Source organism: Triticum dicoccoides, chromosome 2B (assembly GCF_002162155.2).
Source record: "Triticum dicoccoides isolate Atlit2015 ecotype Zavitan chromosome 2B, WEW_v2.0, whole genome shotgun sequence".
NCBI classification, from domain to species: Eukaryota; Viridiplantae; Streptophyta; class Magnoliopsida; order Poales; family Poaceae; genus Triticum; species Triticum dicoccoides.
The window spans coordinates 639,275,478-639,298,472 of NC_041383.1; the positions used below are offsets into that span (position 1 = coordinate 639,275,478).

Below are 22,995 nucleotides of genomic sequence, written 5' to 3' on the forward strand. Positions count from 1 at the left end.
GGTACTACCGCCCTTTGTGTGGTACTTCCGCCCGGGCGGTACTACCACGATGATCCGCAGTACTACCGCGCCGTCGTGAGCGGGTGGGGGTTAAGAGCGAGGCAGGGGGTTCCAACTCCCCCATACCCATTCATCTCTTTTCCCTATCCCGTCTCTCTCTCTCTCTCTCTTTCCTGCCCAAGAACGGCGCCGGAGGACCTCGCCGGATCTCTGTCTCCGACTGCTCTCCTCGCATTCCAGCCAGTGGGATCATTCCCCACCTCGCACTCTTGCCATGGACACCAGTATTTCCCCAAGTTCTTCCCTTTTTGTTCCGTTCGTTTGCTTCTAGGTCTTGGGGAGATGCATGTGTAGTTCATGAGATTATTGGCTAAACCGCTGCAAGAGGGAATTATAGGAGAGTAGTAGTGCAGTAGACATGCTTTTTGTAGTGATACAACAGTATAGTTTGATCAACGGTAGTACCGGTCTGGTGTTGCGGTTGTTCCTAGATCCAGATCGAGCGTGTTGGGAAATGTGGTGCACCCCTGCAGGGAAGTTTATCTATTCGAATAGCCGTGTCCCTTGGTAAAAGGATGACTCGGTGTTGTACCTTAACCTTATGAAAACTAGAACCAGATACTTAATAAAACACACCCAGACAAGTTCCACAAACATCCTGGTGATCGCTTTCCCACAGGGCGACGAGGGGAGGATCGCCGGGTAGGATTATGCTATGCGATGATACTTGGTGAACTTACCATCTACCCTCTTCTACATGCTGCAAGATGGAGGCTGCGAGAAGCATAGTCTTCGGTAGGATTAGCTGTCCCCCTCTTATTCTGGCATTCTGCAGTTCAGTCCATTGATATTGCCTCTTTACACATATACTCATGCATATGTAGTGTAGATCCTTGCTTGCGAGTACTTTGGATGAGTACTCACGGTTGCTTCGCTCCCTCTTTTCCCCTTTTTTCCTCTTCTTCTCGGACGTCGCAACCAGATGCTGGAGCCCAGGAGCCAGACGCCACCGTCGACGACGACCCCTACTACACCAAGGGTGCCTACTACTACGTTCAGGCCGCCGACGACCAGGAGTAGTTTAGGAGGATCCCAGGCAGGAGGCCTACGCCTCTTTCGATCTGTATCTCAGTTTGTGATCAGATATTGTTGCTCCCGCTGACTCGTTTATGTTCGAGCACTTGTATTCGAGCCCTCAAGGCCCCTGGCTTGTAATATGATGCTCGTATGACTTATTTTACTTTTAGAGTTGTGTTGTCATATCTTCCCGTGAGTCCCTGATCTTGATCGTACACGTTTGCGTGCATGATTAGTGTACGATTGAATCGGGGGCGTCACAGGTAGAGTCATTACAAGATATGGAATCAACACACACGACCATGTCGGCTTATTTTGCAACAACGCCTTTAAAAATTGATAAGCTTCACTCGCTATCGTTGCAATGTCCAGCCGCAGACGGGAAGGACAAGAACTTTCATCTTGGTTGGAGCGGCTAACCGCTGAAGGCCAACACATAAGGAGACAAATGTCTTCAACAAGATAACGACACAATCTCGTTGCTGTTGAACTCGGCAAATAAAGGCCAAAACAAGAGTTTCACCTCGACATGAAGAAGTTTCCCAATCATCACCTTGATGGTGGATCTTGCCAAAGTCACCACATCCAGTAGTGCAAGTTAAGCCGGAGTGGCGCTAGCAGACGGGTGAGATGTAATCCCACTTTAGACCATCAACACGATCATCGGGGGGATCAGCCATACCACGACGCGGATTTGCCTGTTGTCATTCCACATTGGCATGAACCAACTCGCCGCATGCACAACGTTCTGGGGTCGTAAATATTCCTCTTCACATTCCTTTTAGCCTCTAAGGGGTGAGCATCGCCCTAAACATTGCCATCACCGGTCAACTGCCCCCTTCCTCCTTGTACTCCCTAGATCACTCCTCCCACCACTCGTCGTGCCTAGGGTACAACCGTGGCGAAAGATTCGCTCAATAGAACGTCAACGTGAATGTTTGTGATCTAAATGTTAGGTTGCATGGTGTTTGACCGATCATGCAACCTTTTTCTTGGTGGCAGCACGATGATGACCTCGTGGTGTCAAAGATACGCTCATCACATATTTTACATAGTTTTATTTTTTTTTCTTTTATAAAAATACTAGCATGCATATGAAGGATTTGCTAAAAGGTTCTGGGCTCAGCTAACCGCACATCTACGGGTCGGGTTCACCATTGCCGAGAGTAGAATCATGGCGAATTGTTTGCACAATAAAACCTGAATGCAAATGTTTAACATTTAAGTTTGTGATCTGCTCCCTCTGTAACTTAATATAAGGGCATGACCAATGCATAGTCCCAGGGTGATGTCCAACATGCCATGTAGGATCGGATGTAGGTTCAGATGGTGTAGCGCTCAGCAAGAGGTGGGTGTTGGGAGAGAAAAAATATGGTCCAATGCAAAAAGATGAAAAGTAGGAGTGGAAAATAGAGATGCATGTGTACCGGAGTCTCTATTTTTTTCCCTTGATGATACCCACTAGCGGTTTGCACTGAAGAGAAAAAATCAATGTAAATGCCTCAACCTACTTTTTTCTTATGGAACATCTATATCCATATGCCACCATTGTACATGTCCTAAAATGTTTTCCGACACCCTCTCAGACTTTAAAACATCTTGTAAAAAGTTAACAGAGGGAGTAAATACAAATTTGCTTTCTGGGATTAAAAGAAAGTTTTTTTACATGCCATCACTCATGAGACTCCCTTCAGAGTATTTTAAACCTGGCCTGGCTAGCCATCACATGACCCTACTCTGGCTCGGGCATAGGGTCTATAGTGCCATAGTGCCACATGACATGAGGTAATCAAGTGTACTCGATGACGCACGCAACTATGAAGTTAGGGGCCTCACAGATTTAGGGTCCTGTTGCCCACACTATTCATGGGTCGTACGTCCATTGCCATCATGAACGCACTTATTATCCACATCCACATAAAACCCAAAGTCCAAGCAAGAAAAAGAACGGATCCATCGCTCTCCCTCAACACGAGAAGCATCCCAAGCTAGCTTCCACCCCAATATTACCCCAAAGAATACCACCATTAGCTTAGCTGACACTGTCACACACAACAAAAGGGAGCAGCCAGCTCCCCCAACAGGCCAGAGCCAGAGAGAGATCTCCACCGCAAGGGAAAGAATCACGAAAAGGGGCAGGGAAAGGAGGAGGGAGCGCCCAAGCACAAACCTTTCTCCCGAGGGCACCAAACCCTACCAATCTGCCGTATATTACCCCAGAATTCCTCCCCCATTGTTCCCCGGAGCCGAGCACGCCGCCGGAGCGGAGCAATGCCGAGGAAACTCGTCAATGCCGTCCTCTTCACGGTCCTGGGCGTCATAGTCGCGCTCTTCCTCTGCTACTCCGTCCGCTGCTACCGGCGCCGCCGCCGCCGCGGCCGCGCGGTGCTGCCCTCGCACGGGGCCAGGGCCGACCGCCTCCAGGCGGGCGGGTCCAGCGCCTACGGCACCGGCGTCGGGGAGGAGCTGCTCACGTTCCCCGGCGGCGAGGGGCTCACCGTGGCCGCCATCCTGGAGGCGCCCGGCGAGGTGGTCGCCAAGTCGGCGCACAGCACGCTGTACCGCGCCGGGCTCAGCTCCGGCGAGGCCGTGGCCCTGCTCCGGTTCCTCCGGCCCGTCTGCTCCGCGGGCGCCGAGGAGGCCGCGGCCGCCGCGCGGCTGCTCGGCGCCGTGCAGCACCCGAATCTCGTGCCGATCCGCGCGCTCTACGTCGGCCCGCGTGGGGAGAAGCTGCTCGTGCACCCCTTCTACGCCGCCGGCTCGCTCCGCCGCTTCTTGCAAGGTTTGCCCTTTACTTACGTTGCTCCATAGCGTGCAATTACTTCCACTGCTTTGCGTTCGAGCCAAGTTTACCTTGAGTAAGACTAATCATGCCAAATAATCCGTCACAATCAGCTGAAACTGTAATAAATTTGCTGATTTATGTGCCAGCATCATAATTAGCTCTGCTTCGTCTCTGGTTTCCCGGGAAATTAACTGAAAATCCTCTCTGTTTGATTTGGTCGATTATTCTGCTCATCTGATTCAGATTTAGCACGAATGCGTACTTCCAATAATGCTGCAACGATTGAGCAACAGCCTTGCAGAGTGATTTTTGTTACCTTTAGCCATGTGTCTTCACTGCTACACTTTGTACTTTTGTCGTGAAGTTTACCAGACCACGGGACAGCTCAATAGTTGATAAAGGTGTTTGTGAACTTTTACTGGTTGGAGTTGTTGGCTGGGACACTTTGCTTAGCATATGATCTTCATGTTTCTGAAGGACATATGAATATTGGGTCACCTGTAGCAGCCTCATTTGTTTTTCAGTGTTGATCTGTGTTGCTCAGTTATATCAAATCAATGTTTCTGGGCCCTCGCAAAAAAAGACAGTGTTTCTGGGGAAACATTCATTTCCAAGCATATTTTACGAGTTATTTCATTATTAAAGAGAAATGATTTCTTCCCTAAAAAGGAAAAACCCTTTCTTCCCTAATTTTTTTTTCTTATATGAAGTGTTTGCAACTACTTTTATGACATTTATGAGGTTGATTTTTCTGAGCTGTTTGTGCTCCCTGCATCTTTCAGCTCTCATTTTCAGTGTAGTAGTTGAATTATATGCTCTTATTGAACATGTTTTATCTGTTGATCCATCAATTGATCACATTGAGAAAGACTTCTAAAGATGATGATTATCTTTTACAGAAAACAATTTCTGTGGTTTTTGACTTTTTGTTGTCAATAACTTTTGAGGTATCTGTTTTTTATCCTTGTGAGGGTTTGGAAAGGACATGTCCAAATGGTCCTCTATGCTACTAGTACATTTCTTGTACGATTGCAAGCTGGTTCCCTACCACAAGGTTCTGGTTTGAACAGTTTCAAATTTTATGACTCTATTGCATTTATATTGTACTGCACGATTGAGTTGAAAATGTGTCGGCCTTTACGTTGGGCTGCCAGTCCGGTCTTACCATGAGATTTTCCCACTACTGGTGTCAGCACGTCAGTAACTTTGCTAGTTACCGTCAGATCTCAAATCATGATATACTAGCATCCCATGCATTCTCTGCACTATCTGACATTTCCCGTTTAATTTTTACCTGCAGAGGGAATCAATGATTCACAACGATGGGAGATAATCTGCAAGCTATCCATCGGCATCGTCAAGGGGCTGGACCACCTTCACACAAGATCGCAGAAGCCGATCATCCATGGCAACCTCAAGACAAGCAACATCATGCTCGACGCCGATTTCCAGCCCAGGGTATCAGACTTCGGGCTCTACCTCCTGCTGAACCCCGCGGCCGCACAGGACATGCTCGAGACCGCCGCGATGCAAGGCTACAAGGCCCCTGAGCTGATCAAGATGAGGGAGGTGACGAGGGAGAGCGACGTCTACAGCCTGGGGGTGATCCTGCTGGAAATGCTCGCTCAGAAGGAGGTGGATGGCTCGCCGAATGCCCGCGACATCCACTTGCCAGCCTCTTTCAAAGATCTGGTCCTCGAGAGGAAGATCGCGGACGCGTTCGGTTCCGGGCTGATTCAGCAGAGCAAGAACTCCGGGAATGAGGCGAAGCTCAACGCGTTCTTCGAGCTCGCGACGGCTTGCTGCAACCCTTCGCCGTCCTTGAGACCGGATTCGAAACGGATCCTGAAGAGGCTGGAGGAGATATCAAGGTGACCGAAGCACGCCGAATGTCGGATTACTCGCGTACTAATTAGAAGGTGTTAAACTATATACCAGCAGGGTAGTATTAGTATTTATAAGTGTATTACCCGTTTGTTATTTCATAGAGGGTTTGTACTACCAGGGACTGGAGAGAGTGATAGGGGGTTACCGGTCTGTATAGCTTCCGTGCACTTTAAAGCTTAAGCTTTCGACAAATGAGGCGTAACGTTCTTCTGACTGTATTCTGTAGACCTCACCTGAATTATACTATGTAACCACTTAGTAGAAGGTACCGCTATGTATGGATCCTTCATCTTTTGAGCTTACGGAGGTGGTTGTTTGCACTGGTCACTCACAAGGTCACTTTCCTGGTTGTTGTTTGATATGTGACTCCTTCCTTGTTCCAAATGGGCACTGATCAAAGGGGGGTGTCGCCCCTTTTGGCAGCACTAAGCGGCGACATCTCTTTACTGTTGTTGGATTGCCGGCCTCAAACGTTGGCCTTTTTGGCGGGCCCAAACATGCATGCCAACCTCTGCTCTAGTGTCTGTAGGACTGGACGGCTACCTGCAATGTTTTCAGTGCTAAAACGTCTGGTTTTTTTTACCATTTACACCGGCACTGCGGTCACAAGAACAGTATGACTCACTAGGCCTGAAAACGCAATTTGGTAATTTAGAGAGGAGAGTGCGCAATAACAGTAAAACCTAGAGTTTGGTAAGTTTTGATTTGTTTTAACACCGGCTACAGAAATCCTTGGCTAAGAGCCAAACCTGGGTTCAGTGTTCAGTATGTGAAAGAGACATGCCACAGAAGAGATCAGGCCAGCCATGTGGCCCTGGTCATCTTAGCATCACCATCTGATGGGAAAATGCCACCTTGCGATGGCAGTGTCAGAGGCTGATTCCGCGTGATCCGTATAGCTGATAAACAATTCCGCGATCTTGACTCCGCCACACCGTTCACAGAACAATAGCAACTGGATTTACCGGGGGCACATGAGGAAATCTACACAACTCGAGAGGCCTCCATGTGCTCATGTTCCTGGCACGTGCTTTATCACCGTGCATGTTGCAAAGTCCCTAAAGTCACTCTGCACTGCAGTACAGCCAGCCAACCAACCCTGACAATGCACGACAGTTGAGCATACATACAGCGTAAACGACCAACAGTAGGCGCCCGATGTTCACACGTCGGTGTTTAAAATAGCATTCAGTAGCAAGGCCCGGACAGAAGAACAATATAGCTCACACATGTATAAACAACAAAATAGTTCAACTCGAAGCCATCCATCCTATGTAGTTTACATACAACAAGAAGCAAGAACAAAGCAGACTACCAGCAGGGGCTGCGTATTGGTTCACTTCACTGGCGCGAGGACTCTGGGGAGAGATCACTCACAGGTACTCCCGGAGGCTCTCGCCGCTGAGGGTCTCCATCTCCTTGAGTATCTCCTGGGACAGCGTTTTGACAGGAAGCTCGACGTCCTCGAGCAGTTCGCCCAGGAACGGGATGGTCTCCGGGACCAGAGCCACGTACTCCTCCTTCAGGTGTTGGACCATGTACCTCACCACCTTCAGGCCCAGCATCTTAGGGCGGACATTGTCACTCCTTGTCTGCATCAGCACCTGCAGTTTAATAATGACAAAATTAAGCCAGTTTGCACGAGCAAGCCTTTGGTCTGGTCTCTGATTCAAATATTACTAGTACGAGATTCGAGTATATTATAAGAAATCACCAAATAATTATCAATTAATTCAGTTAGTGCTGCTATAATTCAAGAAGAAATCATGTATTGCTAGGTTCCTACCTCATGGTTAAGAGGCTTCCACAGAACATCTGATCGCGCAGTCACTGCCATTTGGCCCAAGCACGAAACAAGAATTTCATCCACTTCCTCAACTGATGGAGCGTCTGGAACTGAATCAAGAGATTCAGGCGGTTCCGCAACAAACTGAGAAACAATGGGCTTCAAAAGAGTCTGCAGATAGCCAAGATGTAAACAAAAATGTTACAATCAAAATGAAAAGATTATCAGGAGCAGAGAAGGTAAACGGGCGAAGAATATAGGAAACATTTCCTGGTTATATGCTACAAGCAACTTAAAGGATGCCCTTTCTACCACCTGATTATGACATTCAAACAAGACAGAAGGACATTTGCCTAGCACATTATAATTTTTGTTGGCTGGCAAAAGCATGGAAGATATGAAATTGATCTTATGCGAACATGTAGACAGTAGACCCATATATAAATAATACAAAGAAACTAACCTGGAAATTGGAGGAATCTAGGATCTTCTGATCATTGTCGTAAAGAAAGCACTTGTGCAATGATTTCAGTATCAGTGCTCTCAAGTTCCACAGCTTCTGTCCTGACAAACTATCCTTATATTTGACTATATCGTCTCCAAGTTTAGCCTTCTTCTTTCGCTTGGAACTGATCAAGACACCATCTTCTGATAGATATTGTACTGATCCCTCAAGTAGGTACTTGAAGTAAGGTGTAAACAAGGACCTTCATAGACAAATGATATAAACAAGATAAGAAGCAAATTCATATGCGCAAATTGAACAAACTAACATCAGGCAAATCATTGACAAGGCTTTCGATATTTCCAGCAAATGACGCAAGGTTTGAAACCCATTTATGTTGTTCGGTGATTTGCCAATACACAATGTGATAGGAATACCTGTGTTGTTCAGCGAGCTTGTTGACCAACTTGTAGAAAACAATTGCTCGGTCCATACTTCTCTTTGATGTTGACTGATCAACTTCAGACTCTGCCCATTCAAGAGTACGAAGGAAAAGAGGCCTAAAAGTGGACTCGGTAAGCTTCATCGTGAGAGTGATAATGGTGTGGGTAATACTTTGCTCAACTAAATTTATATTCTTCAAGGAGTCCAGATTCTGACGACGGAGATCAAGAGCTTCCAAACAGTGTTCATATATTTTTGTATGGTAAGTTCCTACAGCCAGCCGATCCATTGTACCAACTACATTTGCAAGCATTTGGAACGACAATGACAGGCTTGCATCTCCACATTTGGTAGCACTGGAATACAAATTCAGTAAAGGTGGAAGAATAAGCCGAACCTACAATACAAATATTTCCATTAGACTCGGAATATAAAGCACATTAATTGTCCATCATATCACTGAGAAAACAATACATGATATGTTTAGAAGGAACATACTGGAACTGTCTCGGTCAGTAGGCCCCGAACATCTGCTGCTTTTACATCCAACTTTCCATCAATTTGAGTAGCACATTCAGGATGCAATATCACGAGATCCAGTATTTCTTCCAAATATGGACTAACAAATTCCCCAAGCTTTTGCACAATCACCTGAATAGTTGCAAGTACGGATAGCAACATACTGATAGATTGGTTTGAAAGGCTGGCATCAGTTCTCGGAGAACCATGAACATATTTTCCACTAGGGCAGCATGACACTAGATGTGCTCTTTGCAGCATATTTTTCATGATAAGTGGAAGCTGAGGTAATGCTTTTGATCCTAGCACGTTAATCAGAGACCCTGCGGTATTTATTAACCCGGAAGAAGTGACAGAATCACCAGAGCTGATGTGACTAATGATTGTCGCAAGGCACTTGCTATATGCAGGATTTTCAGAGGGATATTCTTTCGCTAGTGTTTCAAGTGAAGAAATAGCAGCAATTTTCACAGATGTGTCCGACTCTCTATCAATCAACTCTAGAATCTTGTAGCACAGCTCGCTGAAATAAGGACAAGAGCTCTTGTCCACTTGGAGTGCCGTAGACAGAGAGCTGCGCTTCAGTTTTCTTTCTTTCTTTTGCTTGTTCTGGACCATGTTATTCGCCCTTGCAGTTTCACACAATATTCCAAGTGTCTGTTTACAAAGTACAGGGGCAGTCAAGTGGGGCAGAGTTGGCTTTAAAGAACATAATCAATGAACAGAACAACAAAGATACCTTTCTTTTCACAAGACCTTCTGGATGTTCTAACAACTGAGTAATTCCTTTGAAATATGTTGAAGCATGCATCCATCCCGTAATTATTTTCAGAACAGTATTTGAATTGTTCCTGACTTCCTTTAGAATATCACCAGAAATGTCCCCTTTTTTGTCTTTGACAGAGACAGTGCACAACACAACTTCCTCCATGAGTGTTCCAAGAGAATTCTACAACAACCATGAATACGAATAAGGGATGGATAAATCAAGAATACGACTTTTTTAAGGCAAAACACTATCTGATAGAAATGCATAAAACAACAGGAGTTCTAACTGGAGCAGACAGAGCTAAAATAGGAATAATAACAACAGAAAAGCAACAAAGCCACAATTTCGACCAAATGAAATACCTGGATAGAATTAGCAGCTTCCTCAGCTTCAAGCTCAAATCTCAACTCTGTATCTTGCAGCTTAAGTAGAATAAACTGCAACGCCAAATGTAGCATAGGAAGTAAAACTTGTTTCTGATGCACCTTGATTTCTTGTAGTAGCTTACACAGACAAGGAAACCATAATTTATAGGAATATTGGCCCGTCATATTGACTGCCAGACCATATTCCCACTCCTGTGACATGGCACTCAAGGATAGGACACAATGACTCTTCTTGTGTTTCGAAAGAGAGTGTGAACCCCGCTCAATCAACGTGTACAGTAGATACATGATCACGGTACTCAAACTATTTTCTCCTAGGGTCCTCAAAAGGTACATCATGAGGGTCACACGCCTATGTTCGGCAACATCAGTCAAAGATTTAATGAATATCTGCAGAAACATAAATATGCATAATTCATTAAATATTGTTATATTCACAGGAAAATGTATAAGCCAACAGAGAACGTCAAAGAAAAATAGAGAACCTGAAGAAGCTTTTCTATACTTGTGGTCTTTGATAGCCAACATGGCACTAGTACAGATAATAAATCCTCCATAACATGTTGCGAGTGGCTATCCTCCTTCAAAATTGAAATGCAGAAAAAGAGTTAAGTGTGTACAGGACAAGCTAAGTGAGGGATAATGCAAAGACTATAAAACAACATTAAATTTCAGAAGCTTTTAAAAAAATAAACAAGTATAGCGAACCTGTTTGATTCGCTTCAAAAAAATAAACCTACGCTAACATTAGGGCCTCTTTTGATTCACAAGATTCCAAACATATGATTGCAATGTGATGCCCACTTGAATCTTACAGAGTTAAATTTGCAGAAAGTTTGTTTGGTTGCACCATAACAAAAACAATGTATTCTTTGAGGTTTGAGTCAATGGAAATTTTTCTACGAAATGCAGTACTCCTACACGATACAATCCTACAAACCAAATAACCCCCGTGGGGAAAATTCCTTCAAGCTGAGAGGCTTACTAGTACGAATTGGTTAGCAAAAATTAAGGTGAACCCCCTCTGTCCCAAAATAAGTGTCTCAACATTAGTACTCCCTCCGTCCCAAAATAAGTTTCTCAGCATTAGTACTCCCTCCGTCCCAAGAAAAGTGTCTCAACATTAGTACTCCCTCCGTCCCAACATAAGTGTCTCAACCTTAATACAATTTTGTACTAATGTTAGTACAAAGTTGAGACACTTATTTTGGGACGGAGGGAGTACAACTTTTGACGAAGGGAGGACAAACTAAAGAAATGCTTCAAGAAGGTCCATGGATAGCAAACTGCACTAGGTTCAGATTGCCTCCGGAAAATTGAACAAACCTGTTTCACTGCATCCCCAATAGCAACAAACAGATCAATAATATTTTCTGAAACCAGCTGCGGGAATGCCTTTGCTAAGGATGCAATCAACGACAATCCATGATTACGAGTTCCTACATCCTCCGTGGACCTTATGAAATTGATAAGGAGGTTTACATTTCCATTGTTGAGCAGATTATCCTGCAGAAACACAAATTTTCATGAAATTAAAAAAAAAAACAGAAGTCAAGTTTTTACAACATAGCAAGAGTAAGAGGTTATAAATCAGTCTACTAGATTACTTGGTGGCCCGATTGTAGTGTACCGATGATATCTTTGAGTGTCAGTAGTACCAACTGCTGGGTTTCTTTTACAAAACTGGGTACATCAAGAGTTTCAGAAGAGCCTTTGTTATATTGACAAACTATCCCTGAAATCCATTGATCGGAAAGAAGCTTTGATAGAATCTGGCAAAGTGGTTGGAGTAAACATAGCCTGCACGAAAAATGACAGCATATTAGAATTGCACATGAGAACTATAGAACATCGGATTTTTTAAAATTAAGAAGAGAACTATATTTTTTAAAATTAAGTGTATTAGCACCAGACCTTTCATTCACATTCTTCATAAGAAAAATAATATCCAGAAGAGAAACGAGAATAGAAGACACAGGGTGTTCTCCAAAATACTCTTCAAAATGGTTATCACGGTTAAGATTCTCTGATCTCTTTATTCTCTTTGGATTTCCTCTCTTATCACCTTGCGCTACAACCAATTCAATAAATTTCACAACAGTGGAGGCATGAACCTGTCATGAGTTGAATTAGAAATCAGCTAAAAATGATTAAAAGCGATACAAAAAATGTACAAACACCATACACGAAAATACATGCAAACACTTGGGAGAATTGATAACAAATAGCAACTCTGAAAAGAATCCATTCAGGTGTACATAGTTACAAGCCTATGCTCATCTTAAGAAAAGGAAACAGAAGTACAACATTTGGAAAGGCAGTTTGGTGCTGAAAGAATGACAACTGCTGTGTTCAAACAACCAGATTTAAAATACGTTTTACACCGGATTTCAGAGCATTAGATAGATCTTTTTCGTACATTAATGGGCGTGTTTGGACCTCTGAAACACTTATTTTGCTTGGCCAAAATAAGTAAATAGAATGAAATAAATAGAATACAGGATATAGAGACAAACATTAATTCGCAGTAGAGCATCTCGTGTTGCATTTCGAATTTCCAAATTCTCAGCTCGAAACAGAGAAATAAGTAGCCCAAATACTTTATCCTGCAAAAGTGAGAATACATTCAAGTTTAGTTTATCTTAATACCACATGAAGGGAAAGACAATAATAGATCAGAGAGAAAGATATGGACAGAAAGGAATTGAGATCAATCACATGCCAGAACAATACAAGCATGCGAAAGATGATGGTATATACAATCTGTGAACAAAACAAATGTCAAGAAAGATCATGTGACTAGTTAAATAAGAATGCTCTAGTACATGGTCGCAGGCAGAAAGAACTTGTTCAAGCACTGTCTGGAAGAATAGTAGTTCTTGGCAAAGTTCCCGAATTATGTCAGATTTAAACTAAATACCAAAAATTTACCAAGAAATACTCCCCTTCCAAACAGACCCCTAGTGTACTTGTTTACACAAGAAAATAAGATAGTTCATGTAGAGAGCTTCAATCCAACACTTGGCAAACAATTTGCTGTTGCATTCAGCAGAAACCCAGGAAACATGATTACTGACTGTTACATCAGCACACCATGATTATTGTAGAGAACTTCTATTTAAGTTAATGTAGGAGCACAAGAAACCAATTTGGTTCACATCAATGATTACACAGATTGGAAGGCCATGAATTTACTGCTAAAATACAATCTTTTTTTGCATACCATGTACATGATGCCCATGTTGGTGTGCTCAATAAATGAAATTCCCGAAATTCCAGTACATGCTCACATGGGTTGGGTAAATGTATAATCCCACCAACTAGGTCCAAGTCCATTCAATGCTGAATGTAAACTAGCCCATTCAATGTTGTCACTATATTTCAACTTAAATGTGTGAATAATTGAAGTTTCACCAAGCAATCAATGGCATACAAAATTATAGGGCAAACATAAACCTTAGTATCGTTCTTCAAATTTTCAAAGAATACTGGTTGAAGATTCTGCAGGGCAGTTAAACATGGCATCACGGCAACAGGATCTTCGTGAGACAAACCATCAACCTGAAGTTGCATAATGTCAAAGTTAATCTAAGCAGATATATTTGTAATTTTCGCTTGATTGAAAGTTTGTTCACCTTTAAAGCTTTCAATAGAGCCTCAAATGTATCAAAACCAAAATTCGTTTGATCTGCCACTGCGAACAAAACCTACAGAATGATACTAATTAACGCACCCACAACAAATATGAACCAAGGCAGTCCTGCTGAACAGATGTATTTATTACCTCCAAAAGCAAGCACAATATTTGTGTTTCATGAGTAGTCAGGACCTGCTTAGAATCATGCCCACTTTGATACTGACTACGACGGTCCAGAAGATACAAGAACAAAGACTTCACCTCTTCTGCCTTAAATAAGATGGTTCCTACTCCTTTCAGGGCTGACAGAACCATCAGCTGCAATAACATTATAATATCAAATGACATCCAATCCTAACAGAGACGATTGTTCTTATTTACTAGTTTTCAGTTTTTGTGTGGTATTGAGTGACAAGGATGATGTGAGTGAATATTATGGTGTGTGGGGTTTGATACTCTGTTGACATGTATGCCATATCAAGCTGGATCGATTAACCAACACTGCAGAAGAAACTAACCTTTCCATAAGGAGAGAGCTTCAAAGAAGAGTGCAAGATGAAATTAAGGATAGCATCTTTGGTTGGCTGATCAATTCTGAAAAAAGAGACACGTGAGCTTATTACACATCCCTATTAAAATAGACACATGTGTGCTTCCATTAAATGCAATTAATTCTTGACGATAAACCTATGGGATGCTGTTATAAAAAATATTAAGTTTAAATCTTCAGAAAATCCTCGCATGTCCGCAGAATGCTACTGTTCTGGTTGCTCCACTTTCTCTCTTGTTACCACACTTTACACACATATGATCTGTCAATCCCCCAGGTAATTAAAGCGAGGATACTATCTCGAGGTTGGTTTTAAGAATATACCCATGCCAAAGTTGATTACAGAAGAACATATGACCAATACATCATTTTTTTAGATAATAGAAATTTCATGTGATGAGACAATGTACATTTAATAACATGTGAGATATTCCACAAGAGATCAAATAACCTTTCGTGAAGATTCTCAGGAACCATCAGATCTTGACTTGGGCTAAGCATTGATGAAATATAAGCAGGTAAAAATCTCGCATCTGAGGATATCATGGCCTTTTGGTTGGCCAATGACTCGAGGAAAACACCAAAGGCTGGAGATGACATGGGGAATTTGCCGTTGTTTCCTGTAGATTGTAATTAATGACCAAAAGGATCAGCATCGAATTTCCTCAAGTGGGAATTAAGAATGAAGAAAATATGTGGCTAGCATACCATTTTTGGACACCGAAGTGCTCAAGCGCTGCCACACCAAAGACAGGCCCTCAATAAATTTCATAGCAGAGGACCTTACATCCTACAATATGAGTAACGAACTTGCTCAATACAATAACCAAGAGAACTCTAGTCAACACAAAAAGGAACTAGCTCACAGATTGTGATGCGATAGAGAAAACGTAACAGAACACTGTGTACCTTATTTTCGTGGGAAAGAGGGACAATAAGAGAAGGGAACAAAAGTAGAAGCTGCATACACAAGCTCTCATCCATACTACTACTTTCAGATAAAGCGCACGTTGAACAAATTGACGCAAGCACAAGAAGACTCTCTGCTTGAACTCCAGCAGACAAACCTACATCAAAATTTAAAAAATATCATAAACAGTGCAGAGAAAGAGAAATGAGTGTGCAATCAAACAACAATCTAACTAGTAAGAAGAGAAATGAGTGTGCAGTCAAACAACAATCTAACTAGTAAGTAACCATTAAAGAAAAACAGGAACATGAATAAACCAACCGAAGTGAGCTAATTATGAAATGTCAAAGAAACTAGGCACTAAAATACAAATTTAGTAAAAGCAAATATTAGGCAACAGAAAATACCAGAAGGAAATGTTGTCTAAACTTTATATCATATGTTTAGCTCTTGTACAGTAACAGGATAACCTAAAAATAGAAATTAGTGTAGCAACCTTCATCCACAAGGTACTTTGAGATAAATTGAATAGGTGCTCCTGTGCAGTTAGCCACCAGATACTGTAGGTGCTTCTGAAAGATATTGTTGTCAGGCGATGTGATGAAAAACATAAACAAATCATCAAGCGCTATATTTTCACCAGCATCAATCTGCATACACCACAAAGTGAGGACAGAACATGAGATACTCTCAGAAGTCACAACAAGGAAAACAGATACAGATTTATTCATGTTTTGTAAGCAGTAACACACCATAGAATTCTGCTTAACATAGGAAGACTGGACCCTTAGCAGACCCCAAAATATGCAGACAAGAATTCTAGCATTCAATGCATCTGTGTCATTATTGAAAATATGCTTCACTAGTTCCGTAATGCACTTCTCAAGGTTGTCAATGCTGATCTGCGTGATGTAAAACAAAAGGTATGGCATGTAAATATTTGGTAAATCATCCACAAATGGAATAAACAATAGTAGAGTAAAGCAGTAACACCTCATCACCAATACAATCGCCTTTTGGCTGTATGTGAGACCATTCGTTCTTCAGAGCTGGCAAACAAACTTGGCACAGATTCACCTGCTTATCCAAAACTGAAGAGGGCGAGAAGAAAATAAGTAATTGGTGTGCGCACGTGTGTGTGACAGAAGATTCAGACATAAAATTTAATTTCAGAAAGAAGTCAGACTGCATCCAACTATCACTTCGAAGAATGCTAATAACTAGCTTGACAAGCAAGAACAATATGAGTATATAGGGCAGTTTATTTGAATACCGCAATTAATACTCAATAAATACTACTCCCTCCGTCCCAAAAACAACTATGACAAGTTAGTACAAAGTTGAGTCACTTATTTTGGGACGGAGGGAGTAACATTCTTAGTAAAACAACCATGACAAGTCCTACCAGAAATGATAAGAGCAAAGCTGCGAAGATGGATATACCTTCAGTAGGAATAAGCAGAGCTTGCAATACTATGAGTAAGAACAGAGTTCTAGAAAAGCTACTTCGGTTTCCACAGTCAGCCAACCACTCCACATGTTTATTTGGGTTTGATAGAAAAGTTTCAGCAAAAGCTTGGATGTTCTTCATGTTAATGGAGGCTATAGATTCCAAAGGCACGTTCTGCAATGACATAATAAGATATATAGTTATATGAAAAATAGAAAGAATGTAGCATGTCCCAATAGCAATATCTACAGAAAAATATGTTTGTTATTTCATACATGTTTTACATATCTAGCCATATAACTGCAAAGAGCTGAAGATGTGGAAATGGATATATAAAGAGTAAGAATCTATCATGACATATTCAGGACAGGTAAGAAATCTCACCTTCGCTTCAGGATCAGTGAGCTCATAAACAAGAGGACTACTTGCATAGAAATCCCATTGTATTTTCTTAGCTAGCTCCAAGGCCTTCAAATTTACCTTCAAGGTCTGCATCCATTTAAACATTCAAAATGAGGAATATGTGCAGGAAAATAAATGGTGCAAGCAAACAATATAAGATTAAAAAGCTAACCTTTGGGTGAACAATAAGAAGACCAAATACTACTGTAGCGATGTCCTTGGCATGTTCCATGTGATGCACCTGATATTCCATAACCATCTTTTCCAAACATGAAACAGCAACATCACAAGCCTTTGATGTTTTTGAACCACCTAGAGTACCATAGAACAAATAGTATTGTCACTTACTGACTAGTAACTCCTATAGATATAGTATCGAGCATTAGCAACAAGAGGGGGGAAACAGTAAACCCAGTTCCTTAATATTCCTTGATTTTGTATGCTGGACTGAATTACAAACAATGTTGACTGTATTTTTTCTAAAGCTAATTTTTAAACCATACTAACAACCTCATGCGTAAATGGAAGTTCTAGCAGCTAAGCTACACAGCAAATTTCTGCACGAGATAATAAAACAAACTCATCAAGAGGCCAACAAATGAACATTGCCCACCTTTGTGAATGATGTCGGTGCATTTCACGAGCAAATCATCGTATGCTTTTAGAAGGCCACGAGGACTGGCGATAGCGGCTAGTCCTTCTATGGATAAGGCAGCTTGAACAACACTTAGATCATCATCATACAAACTGCGAATTATTGCATCTTGCATATTTATAAACTTCTGCAGGAAAACATAAATAACACAAGCCAGCAGATCAACACTCGAGGGAAGTAATAACTTCAAATAGAACAAGTATCATGTACTGCACCAGATACATTTGCAAAAGAAGGATGCAAACATTACCTCTGGATTTGCAGTACTTTTCTTTAAAATGTCGGACTTGGCAATTTTCGAGAGAGCAGATTGACGGACCACAGCCTGCATGATGAACAAAATTTGTAGTGCAGAGAAGGGAACAAACTAATTCCCAAAAGATGGTACATAAATTATGTGGCATTCAATTCATCAAATATGACATAGACAAGGGTTAGCAGTTCTACAAATTTGCATAAAATAAATCCATATCAGACCTTTGGGTGATCCAGACTGAACCAGATGTTAGCATCAGAAATTTCAGCTGGCATGCTCTTGCTTTCATCAAACACTAAGCTGAGCAACTTGGAAGAAGAATCCCCTTTTACTGAGTTAATTTCAGATTCCTGGCAGAATGACGTTCTAGATCAATGACTTCCAAAATTGAAATGAAGAACATTCATAAAGAAATAGAGCAGAACAAAAAAATACAACTAGGAAATATATGAAGCTGGATAAGCAACAAATTTATACCTCAAGAAATTTACGGATAGCATCACGTAGCTCACATGAATATTTTTTTTCAATTGCAGCGAAGATCTTCTTTGCCCATATACCTGAGTATTATAAAGATAGAACATTGGTAGGGGAAGATGATCTTTCATAATGAAGCACTACTGAGAGTACAATACACACACACATCAATGTATGGATAATTGATCAGTTTAAAACATAATTGCCAGAAATACAATGACTACCTGTGCGGTTTATATCTGGATTGTCGGTGACCCGTGATGCTTTGATACAGTTTCCAAGAACCTTCCGCACAATCCTTTCAACAAAGTTCTTGATAGGTATTGTCTCCATGGTTTCAATAAGGTGCACGTGGCAGGATTCATCACTAGTACTGTTCACATGTTTCCAGAGTCATGGAATGAAAGTAATATACAAAAATAATCACAGTTATCACATGAGCAAATTACCTGTAGTCAACCAGTGATTCAACATAAAGCCTAACGAAATTCTCAATGTTGAACTCGCTTGATAATACAGAAAGGACGCCAGAAAAATCCCTGTAAACAAATTGCCATCAAATAACCAATGCCCAATGCTAAGAAGAAACTGAATATATAGGCCATCTGGTAAACCGAAGCCACAAGTAAGCCTTACCTGATGTCTTTTAGAATCATCAATGGCTTCTTACGGAATTCATGGACAGACTGCGACTGCAACATTAACAGAAAACCTTTATATCATTGATGCATCGAGTTTAATACTTGATATACAGAAGCACATTTTATGGGGGACTTGTGACAAGAAAGTTGTTATGGACCAACCTGAACTAGACTTATAATAGCCATTACTGTAACACGAAGCCACGGTAAATCAACCGACTCCAATGCATCATGCTGTGCAGCCTTTGCAACAAAGATAATTAAGTCTTGAACAAGTTTTGGTGCCAGTGTTGCTCGTGTTGCCAGTACCCCAACAATCATCAGAGCGCCAGCCTGGTTATAAAAGAACCCATCACAATGATGTAGCTTAAAGAGCATAAGGTGGATTTCAGAAAATATAAAAAAAATTGCATGCAGACTTAATTTTTATTTAGCATTGTAATCGTAATGAATAGGTAAACAAACATTGAGATGTCAATTTTGCATAAATGGATAACATAAGTTACATATCTTTCAAGCCAACCTTATAATCTCGGTCTGCCCCAATATCAGGATTAAGGGAGTCGAACACATATCCCACCACCCTCTGCACTATATTTGAATCAAGCTTGGGGATAGCTCCCAAGCACTCCACAATTACTGCAGTGCAAAAGCACACCACTGTCCTTGAATGAAGGAAACCCTTTTTTGGTGCCGCCTGGTAATTGATGAAAACATCAAGCACGAACCTTCAAAGGCAAGGGATAATCCTACAACAAAAAATAAGGCAGCCTAACTTACATAGTTGGAAAGGGTCTCCAGCAAAGAAGTATCACGGATGCACTGCTGTACTAGAACACTCCTGGGCGGGGGTGCACCCGAGGATTTCACACCATCAAGAAATGTCCACTTACTGTTCCTGAGTGCACAACATCAAGCAAACACTGAGTGAATTGAAAAGATAAAGGGAACAAACCAAGCATAAACCAGGACCTCTGACACCCACCCTAAGTTGACCAACTGCACAATCCGAACAAACGCATGTGTATCATGGTACGGCAATGCACACAGCAGCAACTCATCCACGTTGTAGACATGCACCCTGCATGAACATTTCCGTCAGATACAGAAGAACAGGCTAGAGCTCACGGGGAGGGACGAATGTAGCTGAAGGTTGGTACATACAGGTATCGGCGGATAAGGTATTCAAGCGTCTTGAGGGCAGCTGGAAGCTGCAGATAGCCAGCTAGAAGGCCAAGGTAGGAGGAGATGGACTTGTTCAGCTTGTCATTTTCCTTTTGAGTTTGCTGCTCACGGTTGACCTCAAGGCTAGTCTGGCTGAATAGCGTGCTACTGTACCTCGCAAACCTCTCGTCCACACCAGTAAGATGCTCCAAGCCTACATATCACAATTCCAGTCAATTATTGCAAGGAAACATAAACGTGCGTGCAAGTCCTCCATATGCGAAACTAGCATAGCTTGATGTGAGAAGTTAGAAGAATTCTGAAAAAATTCAGGAGTGGCTCTGATGTACAGAGTGCAGTGCAGTGTACTCTATCAGCTGACAAATCGCAGAAAAAATCCTAGGGGCTAGGGTAACCATGGGTGCAATTATTTGGAATAACCAAGGAGCCTGACGACCAAATCGAAAATGGTTGGTAATACGCGCTTGAGCTAGCGAATAAATATACCAAAAGTAGTATTGTTCAAGGGAACAGGGAGCTAGGAAACATGGTATCAAAGGAACAGTATGCTTAGATCGATAGAGATGTTCGTCGGGCGAGGGATGGGTACCGGAGAGGGCGATGGGGAGGATGGCGCGGAGGTCGATGTCGGCGGCCTCCTTGGCGTCGAAGAGCACGGACGGCCGGGTGATGGGCCGGCGAGTCGACTCCGGCGCGGAGCCGAGGGCCGACTTGATGGCCTGCAGCTGCGACGCAATCGAAGACATCGCCTGGGGTATGGGGGTGGCGCCGCGGACGCCGCCGCCGCTAAACCCTAATAAAACCCTGCGCGGCGGGAGGGGAGGGGAGAGGAGAGGCGGCGCCGAGCAGGTCGGGGAGGGAGGGGTGTAGGCAGCACGCATCAAGGAAGCGGTCGGTTTTGTGGTGGTGCGCTAAGCGAGAAGGTCATGGGCCGGATCGCTGTGGAAGCCCATCTCACTGCCGTCGCGAGGCCCGGTTAGCTGTTCCCAGACGATCAACTCAAAAAAAAACAGAGAATCGAATTGCTGCCATCAGACAGCATCGAAATCACTAAAAAAATATTTGCGGGAAAGAGGATTCCATTATAATTATGTAATTACAATCAGCGGCAACAATGCTCGCAATCTCATCAGGGGAGACACAGTCAGCAGGCAGTCCACTGTTGTGTGCGTCCCATTTGAGCGAGAGTATGACTAGCTACATTTATTTCACACTTGATCTTGATTATTTGAATCTTTCCTTTCTTGAGACAGAATTGCTTTGATAACCGTAACCCTGTGGGTGTTTGCTGAATGGTCCTTCCTGGCATCCGATATTAGTTGTATTGCATTTGCGCTGTCCGTCTCAACTAGGATGTCTGAATTAGTCCAGTTGAGAGCCAGTGTAATTCCTTCATGGATCGCCACTGGTTCGGCTTTCAATGCATCTGCGCAGTTTCCAAGCCCTCTAATTGCAGCAAGCGTTATAGCTCCCGAGTGGTCACGAAGGATCATCCCTGCTCGTGCAGTACCATTCGTTGGTTGGAAGGATCCGTCGACATTGAGTTTTGCACAGCCAACCACCAGTGGTATCCACCGTTGTACATGTGGTATGGGGTTGTACTTCCTCACAGGCTTGCCAAAGTAGTCCCCACCATGTTTACCTTTGACGGGTCTGCATCTAGATACTTGTAGAGACAAGAGGGATGTGACATAGCTGGCAAGGAAACGACGTGAGGGCTCGATTGGAACCGTCGGCTTCTCATGTGTAATTTTGTTTCTTGCATACCAAGCTCGCCAGAGAATCATTAATACCATTATTCGTTGGGTCTCGTTCAGCTTTTCCAAGAGTCTGAATATCCACTCCGGCTCTGTATCTTGCAAAGTTTCCTCACCTGGAATGTCCCAGATCTCTCTCATAGCATTCCATAGGCCAGCAGCATGGGGGCAACGAACAAGGGTGTGATGTGTGTCCTCCATAGCATGCCTACATATGGTGCATTCTTGGTCATTCTGCATGTGCTTAGATTTTTTACTCGCTTCTGTCACCAGAGCTTCATGTGCAGCTTTCCACGCAAAAATGCGCACCTTAGGTGGCGCTTGATTCCTCCAGATTAAGTCCCACGCAGATCGTTGGCCATCCGGACGCACGCTGGAAGAAACAATGTCACTTGCATTCATTTTCTCCTATAAGCCAAGGGAGTATGCGCTCTTTACACAGAAGTGACCTTTTTTGTCCAGGAACCAAGCCACGAAGTCTGACTCCAATCTCTGTGATGGTTTGATTTTCACAATCTCCTCAATATCAACTTGGTGGAAAATATTGATGTACGAGTGTTGTATTCCAGGTTTCATCAATACGCAACAGTTCAACAACCCATTTGAGGTGACATCGACCCCTCAGAGTGATGTGCCGACAGGAAGGACCACGGGAGATCCATGGGTCTCTCCATATCCGGACTTTTGCTCCATTTCCTATGCGCCATATAATTCCTTTCTTAAGCAGTTCGAGTCCATACTCAATTGCTTTCTGGGCTGACAAAGCATTGCCTGTGAAGACCGTGTCTACAAGCACCCCATCGGGATAATTTTTGGCCATGAGTACTTGGGCACAAAGGCTATCAGGATATTCAATTAACCTCTTAGCCAACAAGGCCTGATTGAACAATTGTAAATCTCGAAAGCCCATACCGCCACATCTTTTTGGTCTGATCATACAATCCCATGAGATCTAGTGTGCGTCGTTGATGCTTGCT

General features: G+C 42.8%; 2 protein-coding genes across 2 annotated transcripts; one reads left to right on the plus strand and one right to left on the minus strand.

Annotated features, from left to right (window-relative positions):
• Positions 1-3,016: 3,016 nt before the first annotated feature.
• On the plus strand, positions 3,017-6,051 carry LOC119365318 (probably inactive leucine-rich repeat receptor-like protein kinase IMK2). The gene is made up of 2 exons (XM_037630939.1): positions 3,017-3,859; positions 5,163-6,051. The coding sequence occupies exons 1-2, from the start codon at positions 3,349-3,351 to the stop codon at positions 5,735-5,737; spliced, it is 1,086 nt and encodes a 361-aa protein (XP_037486836.1). The 5' UTR covers positions 3,017-3,348; the 3' UTR covers positions 5,738-6,051.
• Positions 6,052-6,883: 832 nt separating this feature from the next.
• LOC119365319 (uncharacterized protein At3g06530-like) lies at positions 6,884-21,103 on the minus strand. Its single transcript, XM_037630940.1, has 38 exons — positions 20,851-21,103; positions 20,241-20,454; positions 20,062-20,157; positions 19,857-19,974; positions 19,600-19,773; positions 19,239-19,409; positions 19,072-19,127; positions 18,885-18,974; positions 18,660-18,808; positions 18,436-18,518; positions 18,180-18,308; positions 17,953-18,027; positions 17,661-17,829; positions 17,220-17,359; positions 17,030-17,134; positions 16,639-16,819; positions 16,189-16,286; positions 15,948-16,097; positions 15,692-15,845; positions 15,195-15,352; positions 14,994-15,075; positions 14,737-14,905; positions 14,254-14,329; positions 13,883-14,053; positions 13,734-13,805; positions 13,555-13,659; positions 12,615-12,704; positions 12,013-12,212; positions 11,706-11,898; positions 11,425-11,604; positions 10,584-10,679; positions 10,075-10,488; positions 9,683-9,892; positions 8,923-9,600; positions 8,418-8,821; positions 7,999-8,242; positions 7,536-7,706; positions 6,884-7,353 (listed from the first exon to the last, which is right to left on the minus strand). The coding sequence occupies exons 1-38, from the start codon at positions 21,005-21,007 to the stop codon at positions 7,123-7,125; spliced, it is 6,453 nt and encodes a 2,150-aa protein (XP_037486837.1). The 5' UTR covers positions 21,008-21,103; the 3' UTR covers positions 6,884-7,122.
• Between the last annotated feature and the right edge of the window lie 1,892 nt (positions 21,104-22,995).

Bases quoted from the DNA above. Each gene is read 5' to 3' on its own strand.
- LOC119365319 (XM_037630940.1), bottom strand. From the start codon at position 21,007: ATGTCTTCGATTGCGTCGCAGCTGCAGGCCATCAAGTCGGCCCTCGGC. The intron at 19,410-19,599 runs GTTGGCTTGAAA...TTTTATAACCAG, and splicing joins GGGCAGACCGAGATTATAAG to GCTGGCGCTCTGATGATTGT. The intron at 17,135-17,219 runs GTTAGCTTTTTA...AAATGGATGCAG, and splicing joins TTCTTATTGTTCACCCAAAG to ACCTTGAAGGTAAATTTGAA.
- LOC119365318 (XM_037630939.1), top strand. From the start codon at position 3,349: ATGCCGAGGAAACTCGTCAATGCCGTCCTCTTCACGGTCCTGGGCGTC. The intron at 3,860-5,162 runs GTTTGCCCTTTA...TTTTACCTGCAG, and splicing joins GCTCCGCCGCTTCTTGCAAG to AGGGAATCAATGATTCACAA.